The 25812-nt window shown below is 36.3% G+C and overlaps 1 protein-coding gene across 7 annotated transcripts in view; it reads right to left on the bottom strand.

The window, feature by feature from the left end:
• TBC1D5 (TBC1 domain family member 5) overlaps positions 1 to 25812 on the bottom strand; it is a 307439-nt gene that overhangs the window by 73747 nt on the left and 207880 nt on the right. For all 7 annotated transcript variants that reach the window (XM_072412436.1, XM_072412442.1, XM_072412441.1 and 4 more), the window contains 2 exons: positions 9437 to 9579; positions 4169 to 4275 (listed from right to left, as the gene is read on the bottom strand). In XM_072412436.1, the coding sequence (XP_072268537.1) occupies positions 4169 to 4275; positions 9437 to 9579 (250 nt within the window). The remainder of the gene's footprint in view (positions 1 to 4168; positions 4276 to 9436; positions 9580 to 25812) is intronic.

Raw genomic sequence — 25812 nt, 5'->3', positions numbered from 1 at the left:
GTGGCTGGCAAGGTGCCAGCCATGGGAGGCCACCTGGGATTGCTTAATCCCAAGTCAGGTGTGAACCTGCCCTTAAATTGGTCACAAGATATGGTCATACAATCAATCATTTAACATGACTAAAATGATCAAGTAGAAAAAAAAATGATTTATAATGAAGATCCTGCATTTGATCAATTTAGTGAGCTCTCAAATGATTTGTTAATCCCTTCTGATCAACTAAAATAGGCATATTAATATCTGTGGAAATTCAGATTAAGTAATCATTTTTAATAGATCGCCCACATTTTAACTGATAGATTGTATTTTCACTCAATAACTTTGTAGTTGAGCGCAAGATGTGCCCAAGTCAACTGTGTGTGTTATAATAGCTTCCTTACGATTGTTATTAACTAGTCACAAATCATCTGTATGACCACTTTGAACATTAATTTACTAATATTTTTGTCCAAGCAATGAATTTAGAAAGTGGAACACTGTTGAATACGATGGATAGGCTTCATGAATTCCTGAAAACAAAAGCAAGGATATCTAATTCTATAGCATCAAAAACATGGAACTTAAAGGGTTACATTGAAACCATCAGTGAACACAATTTATGATAGAAACATTTACTGCTAAACTCACTTCTGGCTATCTTTATAGACATAAATGGTCATAAAATTAAAGGAAAGCACTTGTTTTGTTCTTAGTTGCTAATTTAAAATGTTAATGCTTGTTACACAAATTTAGCAATGCAGTAGGTATTACTCATTGTGATAAGGTTAACACTTTTAAAATCAATGAAAGCGGGATATGGATGTGCAGCAACAAAATATTACTATGCTTATGGTGCTGTATTAGAATTTTATTTGCTAAAGGGAACAGGCAGATTTTCAAAATTCACCGTTAACTTAAAACAATAGTTTCAAACCTTTTATTTCTTAGGCCTTACTGCCTCCAGGACTCAAAGGAACATCTGGCTATTTAGAGAAAACAATATGTTCACATCCTCTATGACTTTTTGTTTCTAATTGGGTTTTAAGTTTTTCTCTTGTAACGAAGTAAGCTAGTAAACACCAAGGAGGTCATATAAAGATCACAATACTAAACTATGGAGAGTGGAAAGCATCTAAACATCTATAGATGTCTCCTAATGTCCTTGTATACACCTATTGGACCACCATCATGAAACTTATAGTATAACCAAAAACTGTAGATTGCGAATACAAATATTTATAGTATTCAATATTATTAGTCTTTTCTTTTTTTTACATGCTTTGCTGTTTTTTTCCACATTTACAGCAGACCAAGCTGTCCAACCAAAGTGACAGGGGTTGTGACAGACTAAGCACAGCCTGGGGTGATTGACTAGTTGCAGTCACAGTTATTGTGCTATTAATTTTTTTACCTGTCTTCATTCATAAATGTCACTGTTGCCACAAAACAAGTTTAAAACATGTGAACAAAAGGTAACCCTTGTAAGCACCCCTGGCAGTGTTATAGTGCATCCAAACCCCTATCAATGTCACTTTCACTGGACAGCTTGGCCACAGCAGATAAAAATCAAGAAAATGTACATGGTGTGGAAAATAAAAAATATTAACCCCTTACCGTCATCTTAATACAATTTTTCACAGGCATGGCCATACTGGAAATTAAAATTAGCCTTGGGATATACACTACACTGCACTTTACTCAAACATAGTATACTAGAGCACACATATATATGGGGGAGATAATTCATAACAGAAGAAAAAAAAAAAAAAGTAGAATTGTTGTATATTGCAAACATTCAAATATAGTATTTCATTTCTTGGTAATAAGAAAAGTTCAAGTGTACAGTTTTATAAAAAATCCCTAAAGCTCACTTGCATACCCTTCCACTTCTTTAGACATTATACTAAAAATCAGATCTTAGATGAAGCATGGTCTACAGACCCGTCAGGTCTTCCATTTTACCTGTATAGAGCTTGTATTTGTGGCTTGTACAAGTAATGGGGAAGAACTAAATTGACCAGCACAATGAACAGACAATGTACAGCAGGATTATGTGGCATGTAATCTTTTATTTTTGTGGTATAATAACTAAAATGGGGTGGAGGAACCTGCATAAGACACAGTGCATCTTTTTGGCTGAAGTGGTTTTATCCATAACAAATAATGTTTTGTGCTCATTAATCTAAAACTGTCCACTAATATAATGTGAGGGAACCATTTTTATAGATAAACAAAGGTAATATTAATTATTGAGTCTTTCCCTGACCTCCCTGTGCCTTTGCACTCATTTATCCTTGGTGTTCTAAGAGCAGAGATGAGTGGTCATTGATGGAAACATTTAAATGCACCTAAATTGGATCCAAAATGCAATGATTATGGGTGTGGTATGGTGTGTTGGGTCAGGCTCTGCCTTATATAGGTATTGGGTACAACAACAAGATATTTTCTTCACAATGACTGTTACTTTCCACTTGGGTATTTTGAGTGTTTAGGCTCAGCTAAGTATGCCTTAGTTACTTATTCATAATGATGTAAAATAAACTTAAACCACAAGGAGGATAGTGAAACCCCCTCATAAATGTGCAGACCCTAAGATCTCACTAAACTGATTGTCAAGGGGTTAAAATCTGCAGCATCTCCAAAAAAAAAAAAACCCTGAAACTTGAGTAATGGGTAGACTATTATTGTTGAGGGAGCCCCATAGGTGGTTCAGTCTTCTGTTTTTAGTTGTGAACCCCTAGTGTCAACAATGGAAGAGTAAAAATAGGTAGAGGGTTTTTTGGCAAATTTAATTTAATTTTTTCAGTTGCTAGACATAAATCACCTATTACAAAGCATAGATATAATTACAAAAAGGTCCATATATGGGTGGAGACGTGAGCAATTGGTTAATGGGAGAATCAAGAGAAAACCGGATGCCCAAAAACGCTAGACAGAATTCACTTGTCGCAATTATTATTATAGCAATAGCTTGCATCTTTACCTCCCCCGAAAAAGCCATTAAGGAAAAACGCGTCAGGACTTAAGACACCGTAGACTAACCTTTCAACAGTTCCCAATAAAATCTGTTTACTAAATGATCTTTTGGGGAGGATAGAAAAAAGAGCACTCCAAGACGCGAAAAAATACTACTTCATAAAGCAGGATAACAACAAGAAAATAGAACTTTCAATGCTTAAAGTACAAGTCCAGTCATAACATGGTTTTAATTTGTGCTACACTTAGACCCATTTTATTTTAGATTTTTAAGGTGTAGATAACACAAGAACAGTGAGAAAACAATCAAAACGTACAACAGTAATTTTCATGTGACAGCTTATGAGTTCATATGAGAGATATGTTCCATCAGTTACGCAAAACAATATTGAAAAATAATAGTGCTATCTATATATATCATTGTTGAGTAGTAGGGGAAGCCACTGAAATTTTAGTTTAGATGATTTGAGCTTTACAGTAAATACCCATAGCTTGTGACAAAATACCACTCCAGTGTGATATTTTGGAATATTTCTGGTGTGAACTAAACATTTTAGGTTAAAATTATTCTGAAATAAAAACAACAAGTGGAATTAAAATAACTCATTCATAGCAAATTAATCCATTTGTGTCTATGCTTAAAATTAGCCAAAAGCACAGTCATACAATTTGGAGAGATTGGTCATTTGATAATTCATCTTCAGACAAGAATGGGATTCGCTGACGTCTACATGATTGCTACTTGATATTAAGGACGAATTTAAAAGACCTAGTTCATGATTGTTTATGTATGTTACTGACAACAGGAATGGCAGATTGTCATAAATTTTTAAGTTGCTCCAAAAGAAAAACTTCAAAATTTCTAATCATCACTATGTGAACAATCATTTACCCCAGATTTATTGCTTGCATTAGAAACTTCTGGTGTACTTGTTGCTGTACAGTGCACAAATAATACAGATCTAAAACATCCTTTAAGTTTCCCCCCTTCTAAATGCACCCTCTGTGATTAATGATATGTACCACTGTCATTACAGATAGTAGATGACAGCCTCCAGACGTAATCTCTCCATGAGGTCCCAAAACTTTATGCTAATGTCTATTGCTAGCTGCCAAGTAAGCTTTCCGTCTAAAACACATTTGCACACTTTGATAGTATAATTGTGGATGTGCATTAGGCATTGAAGAAAACAGGCTTGTAGAATTAACGTACCTTTGGGTCTCTGAGAAAAAGAGCCTTGAGAATAAGGGAATGTACGTCACCGATAGGTGGGTAATGCATCAGAAGGCCCAGACACGTCTGATAGTTGCTGGAGATTACTAGAAGTAAAGAAATGATACCAACTTATAACAAAACAACCATTTGGAAGAAGAGCAAAGCATTTTCTTTAGGCATAAAAGAGTAATGTTATCACCAAGCAAAAGTCCAACAAAATTTCTCCCACAGCCATTTAAAGCCCTGGCCCCTACCTATCCTGAGCCTTCTTTCTCAACATTACTGCATTTCTTCTTTCGTTGTCCCCATGCCTTTCTGGGATTTCCCTTATAAATTTTCTGGTGAATTATTTTTTCCATCTCATCACAAGTCATCTAAGAGTTGGCTTTTCATATTGGCTATGATAGTTTATTATTTATAATTAAAGTATAACTCTTTTTAAATCATCATTTTTATTTTCTTTTAATCAATATCTTTTTAGAGATATCTAGTTTACCACCCCCTTTCCTTACATTTCTTTACTCACAGGTCTAATTAAAATAAGTGATTACTTTCATGGATGGATCTAGATGATCTTAGTAGAGAATATACCAACTATCAGTATAAACTGTTTTACTTTATGCTTTACCTGTATCCTTTTGAGACCGAATGGAAGATATATTTACCTCTCATTAAATTACAATCAAGGTGGTCTTAGTCACCAAAGAAGTGGTAACAGAGATTCTATATCTAGATACCTATATTCTAACCTAGTCTTACAAATTAAGTGGTGATCAGGCTAAAAAAAAGCAGAGGTGGTGTAACATTTTCAGGATAACTGTAAGGGGGTAAATGTTGGAAGACAGACTGAAATCAATGGATATAGTGGGTTAAAAATTCAAAGTAGGGCCCTTTAAAGTATAAAGAAAGAGCTGGAAAGAGCAAATTGTAAATCAAATGTACAAATCTTATACTTTTATAATAAATATATACACAATTCAACTTAGGTTACTAGTACGTGGTTTTAAAACAATTATAAGAATTGCTTGACTTGCCCTGTATTGTTTCATTAAACTCCTATACTATTGAACATTGCACTAAACATTGCAAAATTAAAAAAACAAAAAAACAAACACTGTCAGAGTCTAACTAACCTTTTCAAAGTAATTTATTTCCCGTTTGACAAAAAAACAATACCTGTATTTAATTTGTTACTTTTGTCTTAAGCACAGCTTTTTTTCCCTATTCTTATTTTCTTTTCCAAATTCATACATTTTACAAGGGCAATTACTAAACCCATCATTCAAGGCAGGTCTATGAAAACTGCATTTTTTTTCTCCAATCGAAATGCAAGCAATCCATCTGCTGTGGCTGTCAAAGCAAAGTCTATTAATGATGCTTGTTTAGTATACCATATTGACTGCCTGCAACAATACTATCTGCTAGCATACTGAAAACAAGCTTACTTTCTGATAGTGCTTTGTCTTTTAAAGCTGAAGAAAAGTTACTTATTACTTGCTTTGAAAAACATAATGTACTAAAAGCAGCGCTATGGATAGTTGAACCCAAAATAAATAAAAGAGTTTTTACAAATGTGCTCTGTACTATACCAGCTTTAGGACCTGGCGCGGAACAACACAAAGCTGCAAAGTAGTAGGCACTGGTCATGTGACCCGTCAAAGTCCTCCAATCACAAAGCTCTTTTTGCTTATAGTGACTTTGATGGCTATACACATTGGCTGATGTTAATGATTAGGATAGGCCCTGGTGTGCATGGCATAACAAAGAATAGATAGAAGTATCCAGTACCTATATTAAATGAGCCAATAAATGTATGCTGTCCAGTACCTTGAGATATAGCAGGACAAGACAATGGGCATGACTTATCAAAGCTTTCCAAGGCTGGGGAGGATACACTCAGTTAACCTGGGTGAAACAAAAACTTGAAATGGATCTGGTCCAGGATTGAAAACATTTGCTAACAAATTAACAAAATCCATTCAAGGTTTGCTGGATCACCCAGGTTCACTGGTGAAAGTGTATCCACTCCAACTTTGGAGAGCTTTAAAAATTTAGCCCAATGATTGTTAAGTTTAAGGAGAAGACTAAGTCATTACGGATAATATAGTTTTAAACTAAGAAACCATGCCATTTTAATCAAGAGGTAAAATAGGGCGCTATATGTTTCTCTATAGTTTAGGCCTCTATCTTTTTGAGAAAAGAAATTTTAAACCTTCAGCCTTACGAAAGGATAGTAGCCTAGAACTAGCCTAGAATCAGGAAACATGAAATCCACAATTAGATCACCAGGTTTTCACCATGATCACCTGAAATCATGAGATTGGGCCGATTTATAAAATCTCTTCAAGGCTGGAGAGGATCCACTTTCATCAGTGAAGCTGGGTGATCCGGAAAACCTGGAATGGACCTAGTCTATCATTCAAAATAATTGCTAGCATCCATTCCAAGTTTGCTGGGTCACCCAGCTTCACTGATGAAAGTGTATCCTCTCTAGCCTTGGAGAGCTTTTTAAATCAGGCCTCATGAATTAAATCTTGGGAGCAATGAAAACCAATCTGTTCCTAACTATGACGCCTCAACATTGGTATTTAAGAGTAACCTCCTTTAAAACTAAAATATGACATTAGTCTGATATACAGTGTTGGCCAAAGATTGATTTTGATCGATAGAACTATCCTTAGAAATGAATCTGACTCAGATTGCGTTCTATCGAATGCAGTGATCAGTTCCTTGCACAGGTACAAAGTGGACAGCAAGAGAAAAGGCAGAATGTGTGCTAAACATAATTCTATATTAATGTTTATTTAAATGCACTGTGGTGTATTTTTAAACTTTTATGTATAAAACCTTGAGTATTCCCTGTGATCCATCAAGGTGCCATTACTTACAAAAACCTGTTTTCATCAATGCCACAATTGTATATCCCTATTTAAATGTAAGTGTACAGCGATTCATCAAACAAGGACTGCAGCATCTTTAGGAGGTAACGGCAATCTCCAAGCAGTCCTATCTATGATCTGATTTGTGGGTTTAGGAAATGGGCTCATAGTGCTTCACATCATGGTAAACCACTACATCATTATATGAAAACTAAAATTTCGGCTAAACCAGAAGAAAGATGTGAGCAGGTAATTTTATGCTGGATGTGTTTTCCCTGATGTCCAGCAGGTGGTGCTCATTACTAATGGCTGTTCTACTGTTGTCATGAACAACCACAAAAAAGTATCACCGCTCCAAAAACAGTGCTAAAATACTTACCCTTATAATTTGGAAAATTCCACAGATCTGATATGGGCAACTTTAGCCTATTCTGTTACATATGTCAAAAAATGACATTATTTTAATTCGCTAACCTGAAAATATGGCAGCTGGAATATTGTATTTATAATCTAAACAATACTTGCTTGCTGATTTTATCACCTGTCATCCCAGACCAAATTATATAGTAAAGTATATAAATAAATCAAATTAGGAAATTTCCAAATCTATATCCAAAACCATTTTGTACATTTTGGATAGAGTATGGGAGGGTCAGAGGCATGGTCAGCATATTTTTTTGTCATCTGTGTCAATTAGAGGCATTTCCTGTTCTGTAGACTCAACAGGAAGTGAGAGGATATCTTTCCAATGTGGTAAACATTCCCTTTTAGATAGTTTTATAGGGAACAAGCATCAAAAGATTCCCCTCTATTTCTGCAGATTTTTGATTTATCCTCACTGTGGGAGATATTTATTAATTTTGTTGCATGCAAGGAAATGCTAAGCAGCAGCAGAGAGACAGATTGTGTGACAGATTTACTACACAGTTAAAGCCCGAGTCATAAATTCATTCCTGCTCTTAAGTAGCTCTGTGACAAAATGAATCTAGCTTCAGTACAGGTGTCCCACAACATCGTTTAGCGATCTGCGGTGCCATATTACTAAAAAAGCGACCACTAATGAGGACTGCTTTATTCCCCCCAGTGGGGCATCTCCAACTTATCCTCCCCTCTCTATAGAAGATTGCTGAGCAGTCTGCACAGGGATCATTCCTGAAACTCTCACACAAAACATATCTATAAAGTGAAAATAATTAAGCTTTTGTGCAAGATAAAAAACGTGCCTCTGACCACTTCTTATCTGTACATCTGTTCAGTAAAGTTGTGTCTCATCTTTAGTGATCAATTTGTTTAGAACTTTGCACATCTGTCTTGGTTTGCTGCCCATGATTACATACGCAGGAAAAACACTCCAAAGAAAGTCAGAGGCAGCTTGATTTGCATCTCACGGTGTCACTACTTGATTGTCCACCTCTGTGTCCCTGAGACGAGAAATTCCTTTATTATTTTGTCACAGAGAGCCTGATTTATCAAAGCTCTCCAAAACTGAAGAGGATACACTTTTATCAGTGAAGCTGGATGATCACGCAAACCTGGAATGGATTTCTTAAAACTAATGTTCTATTTGTTAGCAAATGTTTTCAATCCTGGACCAGGTCCATTCCAGGTTTGCTGTGTCACCGAGCTTCACTGATGCAATTGTATTCTCTTCAGTTTTGGAGAGCTTTCATAAATCAGACCCAGAGACACAACAAGAAGTGCCATTTGAAACCGTTCACTGGAAAATTCCAATTAAAAGGTATTCTTTAATGATTTTACTGAAAAAATGTAAAATGTATTGATTTCTCACTACAACTTTGGTTAAAGATGTCCTTTAAAGTGAACCTGAACTCCAGATAATGGTATCTGTTCTTCTCTGAAACATGATTACTTTCTCCCTGTGATATCCCATTTCTGAGATATTTCCTGCTTGTAGGGATGACGTTGAAATAAAAATACATGAATAATGAGGTATAGAGAAAAAGGTATATTTAATTTAGAAAGGATTTCTGCAGGTCTAACATAGAACAAATATATATGCTGTTTAAACAGCAGAAAACACAAGCAGTAATTTATCATAAAGACATGATTGGTATAGTAAAAACATAAAACTCATGCTGTATTTTGGTAGATTTTAACAGAAAAACCTACTGGTTAGAATGGCAGGAATTAAATGCTATAATATACTACTGCAGGTCATATGGTATTAGGATGAAGAACATCTCCATATAAGCTGACTTAAAGAGCTTTAGGTCTCGTATAGTATATAGAAATATAACTCTTATATACACATTTGTCATGGGGCCCTTACCTGATGAGCCTGTCCTAAAGTTGACAGAAAAATTTTATACTAATTTTGTGCAATTAAATCTATATGATTGTAAACACAAAGTTGTGTGATACTTACATGCATCCCTAATATACAGAAGCATGGCTACAAACACATAGTCCACCAGCTCTAACGTAATGCTGTCAGCAAATAAAGCATCCCAAATGACAAGCAGGTCCTGCAGAGGGAATTCCCGACCAAACAAAAGCCGTACCCATCGTCTGAAATAAAAAATATTATTATTACATACTAAAAATGTATTGTTATTTTAATTTAGTATCTTACAATGTTTATTTACGGTTTGTTTTATGCCCTATGTGCAAAGAGAGAATTTATATTAGTCCATCTAAAACTTAAATCTCTAAATATTTTTTATAGTGTAAATTAAAAATTAAAAAAAAAAATATTGAGCTTTCAGAAATTGCAATGCTTCCTTATAAAATCTCTCATAATGGCCTCAACCATAAAATAGTTTACTACTGTATTTCAAGGAACATACAAGGCTAATAGATACCTAAAGGCACCAGGACCAGGGTAGCACTGAAATATTAGAATTGATTGTCCATTAAAGAAAACCTTGTGCTTCATGCAAAGTTATTTTTGATATATATGAATCAAGGACCTTAATATATTTAGCGAGTCAATGATTTGTCTATGGCTCAAACAAAAGTCTGGTCCTTGTAAACTCCAGGAGGGGCACCAAAGGTAAAATTATGTTTTCAGTGTCAACATTCCACACCTGCAGGCTTCAAGCTGAGTGTTGAAGATATGGACTTTAGGGTTGCCCTTACCCATGATGGAGGTAAAGTAAGCTATTTAAACTTGTTGCTACTAACATTTATTTCGGGTTGGATGTGTTCAAGAATTTACTTTTTTACTGATCCTTATCGATTTTTAACAATGAAAGGTATGAGGTTTACCCAATGGAGTTCAAAAAAAGTATACCTAAACGCAAAACAGTATTACAGGGAACAAACATACGTGTAAATACACAGCTCTGGGTTGGCACCAAGATAAATGGAGAAGGAACTTTAATCACTGCAGACTTCCTGTTGAGTCTATAAGGTAGAAAGTGGAAGAAAATCTTCCCAATAAGACCCCTCCTCAAAAAAACTGTGTTTTTAACCTTGCCTTACTCTCTATGGAAAATACTATGGGATGTAGCTGATGATTAACATCAGCATCTTATTGGAGAATTACATAATTTACTTGTAACATTGACATTGAGAGAATTAAAGTGGGAATAAAAGGCCAGAAGCGTCACTTTCCCAGGGAGTTTCATATGCAGATTATATGTTGATGAAATGACCTTGCAGACTAGATAACCATTGCCTTGGAACCCAAAGGATAGAGGGCTAAAACAAATATTCACATAACTGAACCTATTTTGAAGGCCCAGTCAAAGGAGTGGGTTAACATTGTACTGTTACCATATTTTTTAAAATCTAGGAAACCCAGACCACCATTTATCTTGGTCCATACTTCCACAGCTGTCTTTATTATGCATAATTAATGATAGGCTGTCTTGTGAAATGCAGGACTCAAAATAAAATCCAAGTAAAAGTAAAGTCATGATGCTAAACTTAGAAATGCAGTAATTCATGTGACAAACTGTCATTAATGTCATTGGAGATTCATTATAGTACATGACATTCTAATAGTGCTGTACATTTAATGCCAGACAATACATAATGCATGTACTAAAAAAGTACACATGAACATGTATACAAAACTGAATTAATTACCTCTGTAAACTATAGCTTTGGGAAGGCTTTTGTGGATTGTACTTTACCTGAGAACATTTCTTATACCAGTAATAAAATACCATGAAATTATGATGCAGGGCCAGTCCTGTAAAATTTGTAATTGAGGTTTTGGTAGATGGTAGATCTTTTTTGGTATACTAGATATTTTTAAATGGAGGTCTCTTATTCCCAACATCACATGTCTGCAATAGCCATCAGTGGTTTGTCACATTCCCAATATTGCATTTTTAGAATATTAATTTATTTTAGGAGAATGGAACTGAAATATTTGAATGGACAGTTAAAAATCAGGATGGATGGAAACACTCAAAAAGGTCTCTCAACTAGGATGCCAATAGGAAACATCACACCAGACTTGATTTTTGCCTAAAACATTACTTTTAGCTGGACTGATTATTAATAATGCAATCAATGTAGGAGTCAATCTATGTAAGAACTTATGTTATGAATTTGAGTACATATGGAATGACCTAATAACCACATATTGCATGAAGTAGAGGAATTCCTGACAATCACCAACCACATTGAAGCTTGCAAATCTGACTTCATGGGACAAGAACATTCAGTGAAGGTGTTCTCTCTTACAGAAAAGATTATTGCTGTAAGTAAAATTACATTGTGTATCTCACTATCACAAGCACAATGATTTTTGCATTGCAACTGTAACTCACTGTGGTTTCACAAGTTGCATCCCAGGTCATCCCTGAAATATGAAATATCATTGCTGTGAGCTGTAAATAGGTGTATTAGGTCAGGTACGATGTCTATAAATAGAGGGCACTGCTCCAGGCTGTCACAGTGCATACAAGGTAAGCTCAAACAAGAAGTTAAAGAATAAATGTTATTCTCCTAGAAATTAGTCTCTTGCAATACCTGTTATACTATCTAGCAAGCACCTTAGACAGGAGGTGTCCAGCTAGGAAGCATTGTGTTCACATCTTCTCTTCCCACATCTCTGCTACCAGGCACCACTAAAGGGAGCTGAGGGAAAAAAGAGACCTTGTATAGGGGACAAACGTCCTTTGAAAAGCCTACTTATCAGCAAAGCAGGTACCCCTTGCAATTTAGTTATTTAGGCAGGTTGTAAAGAATAAAGGATAAGTACCTAAAGTACACTTAGCATTGAATGGCACTACATCAAGACATTCAAAGGTTACAATACACAGTTACAGCACTTGATTCAAGCATGTTTGTACACCTGTCGTGCAGGTTGATTCCAGTTCTCTGTCAAGCATGCCATACAATTCTACAAGGTGATAAATCCTTGCTATAACTTTGTGTAATATCTGAAACCAAACAAGCTAGCTTGTACATAATCTATTTCACTTTCTACCAGCAATGGCAAGAATGATTTTGTCTACTATACAATCCCTCCCATTTTACAAAGCTTTGTTTTAGACATTCATAGCAATAAGTTCTCTGGCTCAAGTGCAGTAAATCGGACTCATGCCAATGATGTAACATCCAGCAGCAAATCTGGAAAGGCTGCATCTAAATGTTTTCATTGACTTCTAGAAATGAAAAGCCACAACAAGCTTAGTTTTTTTAAACCTATACTTTAGGCAAGTTTACACCATGCTGGTAATGTGTGTGTTATGTGCATTGGTGAACGGTGGTGGCATTTATTGTGAAGGGTAAGCCAATTCACGTCTAAACTGCACATCCACTGCAGTCTAGCACAATGCACAATATGTTTTGTACCGCACAAAATTGTAGAAAGCTCTGTTTTTTTATTTTTTAAATCTTTTATTTTAATAGGTTTGGCTAATACAGCCCAAGTCAGTACACCAAAATGATTGCTCTGCAGTACATCAAGCTGAGCTGTAAATCCCCTTCTAAACTTTTTTCTGCAAATTAATTTAACTTTTAGAGTATATTTAAAATTGGAAATTATAAAAAGCTAAACTATGGGGTCTAAACTTTATGAATGATTCTGCATGACATTTGCCACACTCCAAAACCTTCCAAATTTTACTCTTTTCATAAAGTAGTTTAATGCACCCAACATTTGTCTGCTGAAAAACACGTCCACTGACATTTGGCAACACAAGTGTTTGTATGCTAAAAGGTTTTTACTATAATATTTAGAGAAAGGGGTAAATGTTACCTTCTGTGCACATTTACTAGACATAGTTCATGATAGCTGACATGTTCAGTCATTGCATTTTATAAAAAAAATACAATGATTGCCCTTGAGGAGTCATGGACATGGTTCTATCAGAGGTATACTTAGAGGGATACATATCACCTCCCTGATAAGAAGATAATGAGAGGGTAAATTGTTCTCTAGTCCAAAAGGAAAAACCTGGCAGGGCTGACACAACTACTTGGTGTTTTAGTGCAACTATTGCATTGAGTTGGCATACAATGGATTTCAGATAAATCAACATAAAAAGCTAAAATATCGCATATATGTGCATGTAGAGAATATCTTTTTTAACTTTTAACAGACTAGACATAAACATTACTTGGATTAGTCTGACCAAGGCCGGGGGAGACTGAGCAAACAAGGGAGTACTGGAACTGTCACTTGGTATTGTTCATACTTTCCCAATATACCTTTACATAAGTAGGGTGGAAGTTCCCCTGCTGTTTGCAAGAGAGCTGAGAGAGATTACTCGATATTGTTACAGGGTCGAGTTAAATCATACATGGATATCTGTGTTCCTGGAAATCACCCCTCTGGACATGAAGTTTACATGGTGAAGTAGAAGGAAAGCAATGTACATAATAAAGTTTCAATGTACAGTTTAATCTTCAGACAGAAGAAATATCCAGCCAATGAACAAATCCCTCTGTGCTAGCAATTATCATGTTATATGCCTAAGCAAGCGCCACCACAAATAACTGAAGGAAAGAATATCACACTACATGGGTGAATTTCCACCTGCGTGCACATGTGTTATATCAAATCATCAGAATGTGATGTGGTAGCAATCCAAAATTAGAAAAAAACAAGTCAAATAAGCTTTAAATTATGTCTGAAACACCTGTCGGTTGGGTATGTGACATAAAAATTATTTTTTAAGTAGAAGGGAGGATGTAGATTGGATCATTGAAGTTGACAAGTGTTGTCCTTTGTCAGCCGTGACTCTTACTGATGAAAGTGCTTTGCAACAGCCAGAGCAAAACAGGCTTTTTTATATCAAATTTCCCAATACCAGAGGTGTCTTTGTGAGCATTGCATTTTCATGGGCTTATATAATAACATGAATACATAAAAAGCCTAAAGATAGAAACAACAAATACATTTTGGGGAAAAAAGTCATGATGTTCAAAAAGTGACAATGAGCAATAAAACACAGTAGTTTGAAAAACAATATCAATACAATAAAACAATATCTGATTCATTACAAGGAGTTTCTATTCTTTGATTTGCAGATACATACAAAGAATTCACAAACTTGGGATTTCAGAATTTCTGACAAGTGATGATCTGTTACAACTTAGAGTCATGACTGAGTTCCTAAATGACTAAGGCAATATGAAGTGTATGACATTACATATTTTTGATTGAAAAAAATGTTTTTGGCTCTGTAGTAAACTTAACACAATTTTCCCATTTCTATCAACATTTGCTAAGAATAATACCAGTGATACCTGGAAAAACTTATCCCTTGCTGAGAGGCTGGCACACTCAAAGCCAAAGCTGTCAAATGAAGACGTTGTCACCAGAATACAGAACAAATCAAGGGATTTGCCACCAAGCGCAGACTGCATCAAAGTGTCAGGATTAAGGTCCAACTCCAGCCTAAACTTTTCATTTTCTGTTGGATAGAGTAAGAAAGGGATCAAGCATCTGCTGCTGCCAATTTCTGTCTTGGACATCTCTCCATTGGACACAAAAAACAATAATCCACTAGAAGGCTCCAAACGTGGCAGTTTTAAGTTATGACTCCACAATTACAAGCAACTTCTATGCAACTAAAGCTGCAATTATAGCCATTGGAAAGGATCTTTCATGATCCTTTCTAACGACTAAGCACTGCGCGATGCAACGACTAAGTTCTGCACGATGCAAGAATGAGTGCTGTACATACAGCACCGTTCTGCTCTATGGAGAGGGGAGGGGGAGAACGACGGAACGGCACCCTGCTGTTCGCTCTCTCCCTTCCTTGGCATTAGGATCGTTCGTCATTCATCGACCGTGGACCCCCCAGGACGGCTGTTCGGACAATGGGCGCTGTACACACGCCAGATTCTCGTCCGATATCGGCCCTGAGCCATTGGACGTGTGTACATAACCTAATAGAACGTGACCTGTACGTGACCTAATAGAAGGCCCAAACACACAAACTAACAGAAAGAAAAAATAGAAATGTGTAATACAGTGATGCAGAACGCCTAGATATGTTTGGAGCTTAGGTATAAGAACCTTGTAGTTGATATATACAGTATGATTCAATGGAGACAACTTAGCAAGGCTGTGGAGTTTGAGCAGCAATTAAGAGTGGATTTGGGAAAGATCCCAAAAGCATTTTCAAATTCTGTGCAATCTACTAAATGAGAACACTTAGCTTCATAGAGGATCACCAGGAACCCACTAGATTCAGCCATTTGTGGTTCAAGCAAAGCATGGTTGCTTAATCTCAGTACATTCACTTTTTTTATTTCAAGGATTGTTTAAGGCTTTGTATTTGTACAGCAGATGGTCAGTGAATGGATTACTGACTTTAAAAACCCTTTTGAATTAGTGACTAGTATTAAAAGAAAGACCTCCACCAAGAGATGACTTGACAATCATTTTTGATAAGGTCATTGTTCCTAGTCTATTAAAATTTGTTACTAAAGTAGACATTCAGGACAATTATGTCAGAGATGTGGAACTGAACTATTTATAAATATCTGAAATCAGATATTTATCATAGACACAGGTATTTGGAGGATTTTATAGTCTTCTATATAGAGATGATTCATTTAGCATGCAAAATCAGAAATAAACATTTCTGAAGTTACTGAAACAAAAAAACCTGAGTTGGCTGCAGAGGTCATTATGAGGAGCCCAAAGTACAATTTTGTTACAAATTACCTAAATTTTATCATTTTCAGGCATTAGACAAAAAATCTGTCGTTTTTTCTTTTAAACAGATCTCGTTTAAAAAAAAAACAAAAAAAAAACCTGACTGTGTACAGTATTGTTGACTGCGCAGCTCTTTTGGGCCTTTTTTTTCTATCTTATGCTACCACAATTAACCTTTACACGTGTTATATAACAAACAAAAAAGGTGTTAATCATAGGAAGAGCCTTAAAATGCTTACACTCTCGGAATTTTGAATAACAGATGAAGGAAGGATGTAAATACAGGTTTGTCCCTGCCAAGTTTTGCTGCTCGTTTTAACATAGTAACATACTTCTACAGATGGGTCCTCAGTCACTCCATATTTTACCTAATAATATACGGATAATAGGGCTGATTCTTTAAAAAAATATTTGCAGTTTTAAGATTGCTATGGACAATTCCACTTTTGGTAATTTTTTTTCTGTTTTTTGCAATCTACCTTATTTAAATGTAAGTTCCAATGTAACAGATCACTATCTATGAACATACTGTATATTGTATAACTATCCTAAATAGATGTCGAACAGTTCCCTTTTTTTAGCAGTTACATGGTGAACCCCCCCAAGCTTTGTTTTTCTTTTCCTGATGGCAACAATGTTTAAAGGGAAATTAACACCTTTAAATTTGAAAATGCACTAAATATCACCAACAATTGACTGTGGTGGTTGGCATCAGTGAACGCCACTTACTCTGCGTTTTTAGGGTATCACTAAACTAAATGACATCCGACATAGGGACGACTCCTAGATACGAAGGGGGCTTCCCTGCTCGCTCATGTTCTGCATGACTTGAGGTTGTGGGTGATCTGAGCTGACCTGTAGCATCTTGTAACTCTTTAATGACCAAGACAAACTCTGCAGTTGTTTCTTATTGCATATCAAATCACAGCTTGCTCCAGAAGTTAATGAATGTTTAGGCTCCATAAAGATTTTTTTTTTTTGCTTTGTTTGAGAATAACTTACAGTGAGGAATTTATACAGTAACTGACACCATGCTTCCTAGTTATACAGACAAACATCTGTCCTAATTGCATTTATTAATATAATGTATCTGTTCCGACTTACATACAAATTCAACATAGGAACAAACCTACAGTCCCTATCTTGTATGTAACTCGGGGACTACCTGTATTAATATTATCCAGTATTTATATAGTATCAACATATTAAGCAGCGCTTTACAAAGTCCAGAGTCATGTCACTGTCCCTCAAAGAGGCTCACTTTTATCCCTACCTTAGTCATATGCCATTGGCACAGTTAGCTCCTAGGCTAGAACTCTCGCCCTTGCAGTGCTGGCTCCTAAATGCGAACCAGTAGCAGCAATAGCACTGATAACTGGAAAACCGTTACTTTTTCTGAGCTGCTGGCACATACAAAGTGAAAGCTGTCACAAAAGGAGGTTGCCACTAGAACAAATAGGTCACCTTGCTACAGGCGGTGATTCCATTAAGAGGAATCAAGGGAACTGGACCTAGGAGAATTGGGTGTTGAAGAATATCTAATTACTCACCAATATGATGGCAACCTTGGCACTATAAAAAGCTCTGTGCAGAATTCCAAGAAAAAAAAGATGTAACTATTATCTGAACTTTATTTTTAATGTACCAAATGGCACGATGGCTCAGAGGTTAGAAATCTAGCCTTTGTAGCGCTAGGTCCCGGGTTTGAATCTTGGCCAGGACACTATCTGCATGGAGTTTGAAGGTTCTCACTGTGTTTGCATGGGTTTCCTCTGGGTACTCCGGTTTCCTCCCACATTCCAAAAACATGCAGATAGGTTAGATAGCTTCCACCAAAAATTGACCTATAGACTGTATTAAAGACATGTGACTATGGTTGGGACAGCTAGTGACATGACTGTGGACTATGAACGACTATAAAGTGATGCATGAGATGTCGCTGCTATATAAACGCTGTGTAATAATAATATTATTAATAATGTAAAGTCTGTTTAAAAGGTTTTACACCACAATATAGTACAACTAAATGTCCTTCAAACAGAAACAGGTTAACACTAAAACTATTAGACTTTAATATGGCAGGTCATCTAGTTAGTGGTGCACTATTACCTTCTAATTCCATCTTCTGAACAATGTAATTTAAAGCTCATCCAGTCATATTATAGTCTGCAGGGCTCGTACAAAAGCAGTGCAGATGGATTTGATCTATTGTAATTAAGTCAACATTTTACATTCTAAGGGTATTTCTTCTAGCACAACCAAGGAAATCTTGTAATCTCACTGACATTTAAAAATATTAGGTATCCCCGGAATGATAGAAAGGGACAAGAGAAACCCATTCTTTTTGAGACAGCTGGCTGTGGTTTAATTATTACTCTGTCCTATTAATCTTGTTTTGCATCTGTTACACCTGCACAATGAAATGTTCATAACGCTGCGTTTTATCACTAGCAATAATACAATAATTCATATTTTACCAGTCTTTCTTGGCAATTATATTCTGCAAATAAAGAAAAAGACCATCAGATGTGTTTCCTAGCAAGCCGACCAAGATTCCCATAAATATTATCCTAATGACAACAGCATTAGCTGTATTGTGCCAGAGACTCTCACCTGACCTGATAAATAAGTATGACATGTAAAGTGCTAGAGACAATAGAAGCTTTCTACTTGTTTGTATAACTGCTGCATCTAATTTCCAGTAAATACAGGTTGCATCAGCTGAAAACTAGTAATGCCAAGGTACAGCCTGCCCATCTACAAAGCAAAACAACATGTGATTGCCAAAACAGCTAACTCTAGCTAATATCTATGTACAGCCATTTTTGTTTTAGAAAGAACAGGAATGAATTAGAATTCCCTGCAAAAATTGTATGGCTGTCTCACTTCCTAGCTAAATTGTTTCTCTCTATGTGTACTGGTGACCACTGCAATCAAGAAAAAAGTGAAGTGAAATCCATTTTTTCAGTGCAAGAACTAGAGGTATAGAAGGAACAAAATTACACGTGGACAATAGTTCTTGGGGATTTTCCTTACTGTACAAAGATTTCCTCTCACTTCTTGTATTTCTGGAACATAAAGTAAAAGTAGATCTCCTTATGACACAAACAGCCCAAAAAATGGTGAAGATGCTATGAAGGTGCTTATAGAAGAAAGCTACACATAGCAGATTGTGGTTGTCCTACACAGAAATTGAAGGGATATTGGAAATTAAATATTTCACTTGTTTGTTCTATTATACATCTAAAGCTAAAAAAAAGGCATTTAAAATCTTACCTGCTTGCCAATGTCATAGCAGGAGTTTAATGAGTGTTCCCATTCAAATGTACTGAAGTGTTTGACAAACAGACTGACTAAAGCTACGTACACACTTCCAATTATTATCGTTGGAAAACGAACGACGAACGATCCTGCACGATATATACGAACGATCGTATAGCACCGATCCTGCACATAGAGTTAACGACACGATCGTTCGTAGATATTGTACACACAATAGATACCCAATCGATCGTTCGTCGTTCGATTGGAACGATAAAAATTGGAAGTGTGTACGCACCTTAAGAGACACTACAAGTCTCATGACTAAGACAAAAATGCAATAACTGCAACATGCCTACAAAAAAGCCTCTATAACCCATCTCACTGGTTTCATAGATAACGAGAGGGCTTTAAGGTTGTCAACACTGGACATGTAATTTTTTTCTAATAATTATTAATATTTTTTTTTAATAAGCAAGCAGTAAAAAAGCAAAACTCCTGCTACCTCCCTAGCTGCTTGGAATGTGAAATAATTATTCTTAATGATAATCAAAGTTTACAACAAAGGCTCTAAATTTGGGATTTAGCCAGTATTTAGAAATACATTGCTATCAACTCTTGATGTTCAACTCCAGCCTGATAACACCTCATTGTTCACCACTGGTTAACCACTACAAATGATACCTCAGTGACCATAGCAAAGTACGGAAATTACTAATGTTAGAGGATGTAGTGGCTGTACAACATTATAAAGTTCAGGAATACTAGCTTGCATGATTACAGTTTGGGGATTTTAGGAGATTTTCTAGATCTAAAGGCTTTTGATTAGTAATGTGCCAAAGGCAATGCTCAACCAGGGTTCCTCAAGAGGTTGCTAAGGGTTCCTTAAGCAATGAGCATTTAGTGACCTTCAGGCCAGCTTAAATGACACCTATGATCTATTTGACTATCTGTAAGGGTGACATTCTTACCACTGACCACAACACTAATATACTGTGAGCTGTGGGTACAGCATTTTTAGTAGGGGTTCCTTTAAGACCTGAAAGTTAATTTAAAAGGTTCCCCATGGTAAAAAAATGGTTGAGAAACACTGGTCTAGGGGGACACAGCCACAAAATGTAAAAGTCTCCTAGCCAATTGGTAATTTACAGATAGAGTAAAGTACAAATAAAGGGACTACACACATGTTCAGTGTTTGAGTGGTGAGGTGCTAATAGAATGTTATTTAAACTACTGTGGAAAAGATTACCCTCAAAAAGCATTTAGGCTCCTCTAATGCCCACAGAAACTTGCAGGGTACACCAAGTGTACATCAGATGACTTACTCCCTTACTCCCCCAAAGACAACCACAGAGTCTACCTAATAAAGTGCTTACACACAGATGGAATACTCAGCTTGTGTGTAAAGTGTTGGAGTCACTTTGAAAATATATACATACTGAAACCAAAATCTAGCAATACACTTCTTAATACTAGCAGTAGATGTTAAGAAAATGGAGGTGTAATAAACCTCAAGACTGAAATCTCACATTCTATAATCAACTTGGCCTTCATATTCTGTTAATTTGTTGCTACAGCCATGGAATACACACTACTCTCTGGAATACAGATCTGCTGTAATGTTTAAAATTTCCTCTATGGACTTTTTTCAAAGTTAGCAGACTGTCTATAAATGAAGAGCTGCATGTGATACGTGCAGGCTTGATACAACTATGTGCTTGTTTTGAATTTGGCAGCAAGCGGTTAATATATTAATTAACCTCGCTATTTGCTAGGAAAGAAGGCATTAAAACAACGTAGTCCTGAAAGTGTGATTGCAGTTCCTCCAGGTCCCTGTTTACACGATGTGTGGCACAGGCAAGGAGTCAATGCTGTTTCTAATTATTCCAATTATCATGGCACACTATGAAAACTTGATTAATAACACTGAAGATATTGTTGTGGCAATTAGCCATATGGTGGTGGGACTTTATTCTGTCACGATTTAGCCATTAGCATCTACTTATGTTTGTCAGAGCAGTGCATCCGTGACAAGCTGAAGTTCCGCTCACCTTGCAGAGTCCCCAGTGAGCGACACTAGAGAATGCTGTATTCCTGCGAGCCCTTTTGCCTGAGTAAATTTTTCATGTAGCATCCGGTCTGATTGGGGACAAATGTCAAGTAGCGTATGTGATTACCCATCAAACCAGAGTTCCTTACAAAGTAGTTGGTAAAGTGTCTATCAATGCGCAGTAATTCGAAAGGTAAAATTAAAACTTTCAGACTTTATCCCTTTGCAACCTATCATGCCAAAACCATTTTTGTTTTTTATTCTAATTCTTCCAATATTGTTCTTAGGCTGCCTTAAGAAAGGTGGTCACATTTCTAATATTGCATCCCCTATACAGTGAGTGCCTAGTGAAGTTATTGGGAAAAACTAAAGTTCACTAGTCCCTCCTCCTTCCCCTGTTCAAGTAAAGGTTTTTGAAAATAGCTAAAAAGCTGCTGCAAAGGAGCTTAAAGGGAAGTAATAGCCTGTAATACACAGGTGGGAAGTGTGGGGGAGAGGTGGGGGAGAGGGGGGGGGGGGGGGGGGGGGGGGGGTAGAGATAAAAGGGAAGGGTCCACACATTCACTTCTTTTGTGATCGGTTCACTTCTTTTTCTAAAAGCCTGCACAGAGCTTGCAGTACAATTTGAGGTATCACCAACACAGTATTGCAGAAAGTAACTCCAATTTGTTACAGTTAGGTTCATAAATATTTGGACAGAGACAACTTTTCTCTAATTTTGGTTTTGTACATTACCACAATAATTTAAATAAAAACTTTGCAGATGCAAACTTTCAGCTTTAATTCTGTTGGTTGAACAAAAAAGATTGCATACAAATGTGAGAAACTAAAGCCTTTTTTTTAACACAATCACTTCATTTAAGGGGCTCAAAATTAATTGGACAAATTAAAAAGCTGAAAATAAATGAAAATGTTCATTTCTAATACTTGGTTGAAAACCCTTTGCTGGCAATGACAGCTTGTAGTCTTGAACTCATGGACATCACCGGATGCTGGGTTTCCTCCTTTTTATTGCTCTGCCAGGCCTTTACTGCAGCGGCTTTCAGTTGCTGTTTGTTTGTGGGCCTTTCTGTCCCAAGTTTAGTCTTCAACAAGTGAAATGCATGCTCAATTGGGTTCAGATAAGGTGACTGACTTGGCCATTCAAGAATATTCCACTTTTTTGCTTTAATAAACTCCTGGGTCGCTTTGGCTGTATGTTTTGGGTCATTGTCCATCTGTATTATGAAACGCCTCCCAATCAATGTGACTGCATATAGCTGGATTTGAGCAGACAGTATGTCTCTAAACACCTGAGAATTCATTTGGCTGCTTCTGTCCTGTGTCACATCATGGATAAACACTAGTGTCCCAGTGCCACTGGCAGCCATGCACGCCCAAGCCATCACACTGCCTCCGCCATGTTTTACAGATGATGTGCTATGCTTTGGATCTTGAGCTGTTCCACGCCTTCTCCATACTTTTTTCTTGCCATCATTCTGGTAAAGATTGATCTTGGTTTCATCTGTCCAAAGAATGTTTTTCCAGAACTGTGCTAGCTGGCTGTTTTTGAGCAAAGTCCAAATTAGCCTTTTCTATTCTTGAGGCTTATGAGTGGCTTGCACCTTGCAGTGCACCCTCTGTATTTACTTTCATGCAGTCTTCTCTTTATGGTAGACTTGGATATCGATACACCTACATCCTGGAGAGTGTTGTTCACTTGGTTGGCTGTTGTGAAGGGGTTTCTCTTCACCATGGAAATTATTCTGCCCTCATCCACCACTGTTGACTTCCGTGGACGTCCAGGTCTTTTGGCATTGCTGAGTTCACCAGTGCTTTGTTTCTTTCCCATGATGTACCAAACTGTAGATTTTGCCACTCCTAATATTGTAGCAATTTCTCGGATGGTTTTTTTCTGTTTGCAGCCTAGGGATTGCTTGTTTCACCTGCATGGAGAGCTCCTTTAACCGCATGTTGTCTGTTCACAGCAAAATCTTCACATACAAGCGCACACCCTCCCCCTCAATCAACTCCAGGCCTTTTATCTGCTTAATTGATAATGACATAACAAAGGAATTGCCCACACCAGCCCATAAAATAGCATTTGAGTCAATTGTCCAATTACTTTTGAGCACCTGAAATTAAGTGAATGTGTAACAAAAAAGGTTTTAGTTCCTCACATTTTCATGCAACCTTTTTGTTCAACCCACTGAATTAAAGCTGAAAGTCTGCAGTTCAACTGCATCTGAGTTGCTTCATTTAAATTTCATTGTGGTAATGTACAGAACCAAAATTGGAAAAAAGTTGTCTGTCCAAATATTCATAGAACTAACTGCACATCACATGCAATCAAATTAAAATGTCCAGCTCTTTTCTACTTAGCTGGATCTCGGTTCACCATCAAGCTGACCGCGTGAACCATTGAAAGTCAAAGGAGATATATTTGTTACAAATATTAGAAGTGTAAGAACTTTATTTAAATTAATATAAAATTAAATTAAATTTGATATAAAAAACATAGATAACCTTTTAATTTTAAACCAGAACATTTGTTTTTATCCATAGGTAAATGCTACAATGGAACTGTTAAACCTCTTTCATAAACAGACTTTTGCTCCTTTATAAACTGCTACCACGCTGCAAAATAATATCTCCTCTCATGGCTGGTAAATTACACAAGCGCATCTTGCAGTAGAATTGTGACAAATTTTCAACAGAGTAAAGGGGAGGATATTTTCCTACCTATAGTTATGTGAGTGAAGCATAAATATTGGTATGTGACAACAGATGACAACAGGCACGGTTTTATTTTGCCCATGAATTTTCAACTTTCATTTATACTAGCCCATGAATTATTACAACTCTCACTTTTACTATATTATTAATAACTTTTACTATTTTAAAAATAATGATACCCATCCTGATATGCTGACCCTTTCATGCTACCTTTGATAATTCTACTTAATGGATTATATTAGGTTTAAATTATTAGTAATGATTTGTCTTTCACTGACATATAATGCAGGCACATTCCTCTAAGTGGGTATGGGTAACATGTGGACATATTAAAAAAAAAAAAAATCTATCCTTATTGAAAGATCAATGACATTGGTCACAGGCTACATGTTTAACATTAAACAGACTCACACATTTTTTTCTTCTATCTTAGAGAGTCTGAAAGAACCAGACACTATGTAAATCACCCCTAATGAGCTCATTAACCTCTTTCGTTATTATCCGTATTTAACTCATTCTAGTCTTTTATGTAGCTATCATTAAAAACGTTATTATGCATAGAGACAAGTCATCTTGACTGAATGTGTTGATTCTAGTAAAATGTGTTCCCCACCACTTGTAGTACTGTGGCAAGTACATACAAAATACATATAAACACAATATATTCTTTTGCAAACATAGGTGCATAAAACAAAGAGATGTCCAACTTCACTTCTAAAGATTTTTTGACTCTTTGTAAACCATGCCTTACAAAATTTACAGCTGACTCTTATGGAAATACTAAAAATATGCGGGGAAAGTAAGAACACATCACATCACTATATTATTATGTTTTTTTCCTGTATGTGCATTTGATTGCACAGTACAAAGATAACTCCGACACTGGTCAGTCTGAGCTCTGCTCTCCTCTCTCCTTATCTTTTGAAGTAATATCATCTTCTCTGACTGTTTCTCCTCTTTGACATGCAATTACTGGTTCCAGTAATAAAACGTTACTGTAGCATAAGGAGGTACACACCCAGTCCTTGCTGTTCAGAGGAATTCGGGGATTTTGTTCACATGTCCATTGTGAAATTAAACAGAAAAGGGTGTTTAAATAAGCAAAAAACTTTAATGTAACCTTTGCTGAATCTTTTGAACATGGATGTGATCAGGATGGTCAGACAAAGTTGCATTTACATTTATAAAAAAATCAACAAGGCCCCTCATATTTTAATTTAGTCTCTGAATTGATCCAAAACTTTATCCTGTACTTATAACTAATTTGTAGTTAAAGAATATAAATACCAAAACTAATGTATTGCTGAAAAAATAGTCTGATGGACTAAGCCCACAAAGCATATCTCAGAAAGAGAATGGTGCATCAAAATTGGTAGAAATGAATCCTAAGATACTAGAAACATTGTATGGAAAAGTAGGATATACTCATTCAAGTCTTATCTGCAGTAAAATGTTATTTTAATGATGCTATATACACATTACCTACCTTGAGGAACTCCAGATATACCTATGTTGACCAGATATCTCTTGTATGTTCCCGCTACAGCACAGTCAATAAAAAAGAAGTAAGAATCGGGTTGTTTTGGGCAACACAGGTGGTCTGAAACAGTTTTCCCTAGGTGCTTGATAATTGTGGCTCATT

The sequence above is a fragment of the Pyxicephalus adspersus genome, chromosome 5, assembly GCF_032062135.1.
Source record: "Pyxicephalus adspersus chromosome 5, UCB_Pads_2.0, whole genome shotgun sequence".
Lineage (NCBI taxonomy): Eukaryota > Metazoa > Chordata > Amphibia > Anura > Pyxicephalidae > Pyxicephalus > Pyxicephalus adspersus.
The sequence above is the reverse complement of the archived record's forward strand: the minus strand, read 5'-3'. Positions and strand labels throughout refer to the sequence as shown.